The sequence below is a fragment of the Nestor notabilis genome, unplaced genomic scaffold, assembly GCF_000696875.1.
Source record: "Nestor notabilis isolate BGI_N333 unplaced genomic scaffold, ASM69687v1 scaffold19980, whole genome shotgun sequence".
Classification (NCBI taxonomy): domain Eukaryota; kingdom Metazoa; phylum Chordata; class Aves; order Psittaciformes; family Psittacidae; genus Nestor; species Nestor notabilis.
In genome coordinates, this window is record NW_009909939.1 from 998 (window position 1) to 7,076 (window position 6,079).

The window sequence follows — 6,079 nt, forward strand, 5'->3', positions numbered from 1 at the left end:
CAGGAATCACTAATGTAAACAGTAATACACAAATTATGCAGGCACACAGTTTAGGTGTGCGGTTGAAAGCATCTGAAACTTGAGAAAACTTAATGCTAAATCTGAAACTCAAAAGTCATAGTTTAGTTCTCATAAATTATTGGGATACAGTAAAATACTAAAGCGTGCTGTGATCATTGGTAGTGTGCATGAATTCAAAGCATAATGTAGTGATGTCTTGTGGCAGGTTTTGTGTAGATAGCTGATACGTAAATATTGTATGCAGCTTTATAACACAGAATTGTTTAATACTGAAAAGTGTATGTTCATGTATATCTTTGGAAGATTTTAATTTCACTTGGTTTTGCTTTTATAGGGTGACAAATCTGGGGCAAATGACTGAAAATGTCATCCTATTTGGCTCAGGAAGTTCACCTTGCTAGAAGACATGAAGAGATGTAAGTAATTGCCTCACAGCAGTTTGTATTGTGGTCTTGGGAGACCTCCCTCACTGCACATGACTGTCCTGCGAACAATGAATGCAAGCTCTGTACAGAACACAGTGGTATTTCAACAAGGGGTTGGTGTTCCAGGAGGTGGCACTCTTCCTTCATGAACTATTGGAATTAGCATACTTGCCGCTAAGGGTATTTAGATTGATGAGGTGTTTGACTCCCAATGGTGGTACTGGTTTAAGATCTTCATTGTTAATCTCCTGTCATCGTTAAATTCCTGTTTGGGAAGGTAATTGGATTCTGTCACTCTACGCCTCAATTATAGAACTGCTTCTTTGTTGCCCTGTAAACTCAGATTGGGAAGCAAATACAGTAATGATTCAGAAAAATCTGCTTTTCTTGTAACAACTCGTACTTGCCAATGAGCAAGAGTAGTACTGATCAAGTCACCCCAACCCACCCTGTCTTTCCTGTTCTGGGAGATTCAGTGCTTCTAAGCACCTTAGCATATGAGGAATGCTGGTTGCAACTTTATAGCTTCATACAAGCACAGCAGGTGATGTCTGCCTTGTACCTTTTCCCTCCCCCAGCACACCCACCCTACAGCCGGCTTAATTAGCCCCATAGTTTGGAGAAAACTGGGTAAGGTAAAAAGGTTATTTTCTAGCTCCTGAGCAAAATGTTCTACCCACTTAGCAAAATGTTTTCCTTTGTAGACTGTCTCAGAGATCAGAACTGCTACAGCAGATGGAGACTTATCTAGGAGACAAAAAGACTAAAAAGACATGGCAAACTCAAGCAGCTGATGCAGCTCATAAAAGGAATGCAGCACTTTTAAATGTAAGTTTCTGCAACTACCAGGAACCGCATTGAAATGTCATGGTTGTGTATCTTAGAGCATTAAAAAACCTGTTTGCTCTATAGTTATCAATTGAATTCTCCTATATACAGTTCCCTCTTCTGGAACTTGTCCAGAAGTATTAAATGACAAGTCTATTATCTGACGGCATCACTACCTGTTTCCCATGCCCTTCTTATATGAGCCTCTTGGTGGCAGCTGCTACTATCTTCTTTTGGGTTTTTTTAAGTACATGTAGAGATGCAGCACATGCATCATGTCTGCCTAAGAGAATCTAAAGAGTCTGACAAGACTCAGAGCACCTCTACACTTTGATTCAAGATACAGGGTGGTTGTGTGTGGAAACAGGGGCTGACCAGCCTGTAATGCTGGGTAGGAACTATTGTCCCACTATAGTTGTGTGAAGCTGTGGCAGAAGTTCTCAGTTTAATGTTTTTCTTTAAAGAGGTGTAGAGTGATTTCAAGAATGTTATTGGAAGTTTGTAAAAGCAGTGTCTGGTGTTTCTGGCTCTGCCTAGTGGTGATGCTGTTAATAATGTTAATAGCTTTTCTGTATACCTGTTGTCATATTTAGGTAAGATTTGTGTTTCCTAGGTAAATTCAGCAGCAGTTTGAGAATGGGTAATCAAAGAGATGTAGGTTTGATGGCAGGGACTGGAATGTTAACACCTCTTCTGGAACCCCTAGCTTAGGCATCTGAGTTTGAAGGGGTTGCACTTGACCACCGACATGAGCGTGTGTTTGACAAATGTTTGTCTGTTGTTGAGGAAACAGCAAAAAACAGTACCTCTTGTGCATTTTGTTTGCTCTCTGAATTTACTAAGGGTCCATATTGCATGTATTGCATTCATTGAAACAGTAAGTTTTACTCTAGGAAATTACAAGATTAATCTGTGTTACCAAAATTTTTTTGTTTCTTCATACAAAGCCTGGTTAAGACTTAATATGTTCACATTTTGCATGGGTATAATTCTGTTCCAGCCTTCTTGGTATTTAAATGGGTTACATTTAGGGAGTGGTAGACATGGCAGCTCAGGGATGCCCTCAACTATTCTGTGACAAGGAACTTGGACTTTGCTAAACTGGTGCATTCTGGCCTGGGGCAATCAAATCATCTGTACTGGCTGCAGATGAGTGTAGGTGCTTCCATGGGAGGCTGGGGAGAAGTGGATATGGTTTGTATATTTTTTTTCCATAGTTCATGGAATCATAGAATCACAGAATGGCTTGGGGTGGAAAGGGCTTTAAGGTCATCTAGTTCCAACCCCCTGCCATGGGCATTGATTCAGCCGTTGTGTTTCCCATTTTCCATATGCGTTTCATAAGAGATTTTTATTTCATAAATATAGGTCTTTATAAATTATTTGTATTCTATAAATGTGTTCTCAGTTTACAGATCCAGGCAAACATAATAAATGCAGGTTATGTTTCTGCATGCTGAAAGCTTGTTGTATTGGAAATGTTAACAATAGCTCAGCCATATACAGAGTGTAAATATTTCTGCAGTTAAACAGATATTTGCCATCTTCTGTCACATCCTCAAAATTGTTCCTTTCAAGTGTCAAAAATGTTGGTGTTTGTAGGGAAATAGGGAAAAAAGGCAAAAACATATGTATCAAAACAAATTCTGTTGCAGGATACAGAAGCATAAATCAGTTGAAATCTATTAATTTTATACTAGTTTTATCAGGCATACACTCCTGCAGATGCTTTCTGATAACAGAAGAAAACGGGAGGGGGGAAAAAAAAGCTATGCAGAATAATATATGAGAAGCTTGAAAACAAGACTGATTAATGTGCCAGCTTCAGAATATTGTTCCTGATACCAGGCACTGTACATTTCACAGTTACCATGTGGAGAGTTGTTGATTTGGCCTACTCAAAAATACATGGACATGACGAAGTGTTATTTTTTTATTTGCATTTCTGCTTTTCTGCGTGTAAGCAAAATCAGTTGTTTTCAGTATGTGATCATAGCAAAAAGGCATTTTTCTTTCTCTGTGCTGCTTGATATTTATGCACAGGAAAGTATTTTGCAATTAATTTATTTTCTAATCAGTAGGAGGCAAGGAACTAAGCCTTTTTTTAATTGAAATTTTTACATTATAAGCACTTGTTTGGCATTTGAACAGAATTGTCAGAGTATTTTCCTGATGTCTTTCAAGGGAGACTGCACATGAGGGAAACCTGTATCATTTGGTACTTGTATAATGTTGTAATAAAAGCAGAAATCAGACTAGTATTTGCAATCTTATTCATGACATTTGTAAGATTTCTTGTGTTTAGAAATATGTATTACTGTGCAACAGCTTATAACATGAAATAGCAAATAAAGAATATGCTATATACTAATTAGTATTGGGAAGGTAATTTAGACCAAATTTGCTTTCCTTCACAGGCATGTAATTGTAGAATTACTGAAGTGGGATCCTGCCAGACTGATATCAATATAAGTGACAGCTGAATTTGGTCCCCTAAAAGTGATGCATGTGTCATGCGTTCCATTTTACCTCTGGGGAAGGGGCTTCAATTGTTTTTGTTCCAGCCCTTGTGGTTTTAGGGGAAGCACTGCAAGATGCTCTCTTTTTTTCAGTACTGTGACATATTAGATTTGTGGGTGTTTTTTCCAAAGTGTTTTTACACTGCTGATTTATTTAGTTTTATATTGATGATGGGGATTTATTTTTCCTGCAATGCTAACCGGTTGTGTAGACACACAAGAAGTGCCATCTAATCTTTTGGTAGTTCCAGTTATTTTCTAAAGCATACTACACCTTCCAGCAAAAATTTCTTCCACTGTCTGTCATTATATCAGTATTCTGAATGACAATAGGCTGCACAACATACAACTAGAGTGAGCAACAAAAAGACACATCCAATATCTAGGCTATGCCAAAGTGACCTTCTCTACTAAACATGTATGCACAACTGTCGTCTCCTTTCTTGCCTAAAAGACAATCATTTCCTATCAGCATAAACATTCCAATGACTGTGCTGAGTATATAAAGAAATAATGGTCTTGACTGATAGTCTTCCTTCCAGTAAAGGTAAAGAGGAAGAAAGCAGAAACAAGGAAAATCCTGTGAAAGAATATGAAGTGGACATTATTGGTTGATCCTTCTTTTCAGTGTAGTGATAACTTTCCCATGCTTGGTCTGAGTTATACTGATAGGAGCTTCATTTGGTGCTAATCGTGGTGTATCTGTTCTAAGTACATGCAACAGAGAAGTTCCTTGCTTAGGTTCCTGCTGTCTGTGCTGGCCTGTGTTATTTTGATGTTGTGACTTCAAGTGGCTTCTATTTTCGCTTGTATTCCTCCTGTATGTTTATCCTGTTAGTCTTTTCTCACCTGAAAAGGATCAGCCACTTAGATTTCCAAATCTGAGACTCAGTTTGCTCTTTCTCAGACATCCTTTAGCTTCCTACAAGGGTGTTCACTTTGGTGTAGAAAAGGGAGAATAGTTTTGCTTGGATTAGGTTAGTAATTATATACAAGAGAATACAGTCATGCTGTAAAAGGAAATAATGAAATAAAGGTGAACACTGTAAATGGAATTAACTGTGTATCAGTAAGTTGAACGTCAACTGAAATAAGGGGTTTTTTTTTTTGCTTCTATTAATTTTACTGTACTGAATTTGAGTCATATTTTTCAAACTAAGCTTGAGTCGAGCACTGTTTGCTTATTGATGTATTCAGATTGGCTATTATTCAATACGAGTAATCATGTTTGGTCTCTCTTATGGATATGCTCCTCCAGAATCTCACTCTTCTTTTCAGCAGCAGTGGTGGTGAATATTTGGGAAGTCCCTTTGGGGAATTTCCTCTCTCATTTAGATTTTCTGTTGTACTCTTCACACCCGCTCTCTGCTCCCAACTCTGCCATCTGCTATACTTTCTTTCCCCCTCCACTCTGTTCAGCTTTGGCTTCTTCACACCCCACTCCCACGTCCCTTTCTGTCTCTCTTCATCTGCCCACCACTCAATCTCTTCAATGTTTGGGTATGGAACTAAGCCCACAAGAATGGGTCAGAACTTTAAAGGGGGAGGGCGCTTAGTTCGGGGGGATGTTTTGATTTGTTTGTTGCTCTTGTTTTTTGGTTGTTTCTTCTTTTATATTATTTAGGCCTTTGTGAATCCAGCACACATCCACTGGCCAAGCAGAAACCCAAATACTGGGGTGGGTTTGGTTTTTTTTTTTTTTGGTAAGAAAGCTATGTGAGGTGCATTGTCATCCAAATTTGTCTGGTGAACAGCTTGCTGCAGCTCTACATTTTTGTGCACATGTTATGCATGCATATTAGCAAGTCATCTTTGTCTTGAGAAGTAAAGATCTTGCACATAATTTGCCTAGTTACTTTACAGTTACAGTAGCTAGAACACATACTTGGGGCTTCACACAGCACAGATAAAACCATTTTGTTCCTCTCAGAACAGAATTTAACTAATGCTGTTTTACAGCAACAGTCTTCTGTGATCATGGAATTTATTCCTGTATCAGAAAGGTACAGCAAACATATTTAGAAACTGTAGGATGTTGGTCTTGCAAGTTAGATTTCAGAAAAGAACAGAATGATTAGAACTTCAGTGTTAATATTCAAATGCTGTTTAGCCGTAATGGGTTTATTCAGTTCATTTAAATGTCTTTGAGTTATTTATGTTTAAATGTCTTTATGTAAGTGTGCATTTGCCTTTTGAAATTACCAGTGTTTGTTTTTAAAAATGTACTTTACCTGTATTTTAGGATATAGAAGCAGCAGAAAAAAAGCTGCAAGAAAGAGAGTATTT

At 38.0% G+C, this 6,079-nt stretch overlaps 1 protein-coding gene across 1 annotated transcript in view; it reads left to right on the forward strand.

The window, feature by feature from the left end:
* The first annotated feature begins 363 nt into the window (after positions 1-363).
* LOC104412824 (chromosome unknown open reading frame, human C3orf14) overlaps positions 364-6,079 on the forward strand; it is an 8,957-nt gene continuing 3,241 nt past the window's right edge. The window contains 3 exon segments of the mRNA XM_010023649.1: positions 364-437; positions 1,151-1,274; positions 6,036-6,077. Of these exon segments, the coding sequence (XP_010021951.1) occupies positions 385-437; positions 1,151-1,274; positions 6,036-6,077 (219 nt within the window). The 5' untranslated portion in view covers positions 364-384.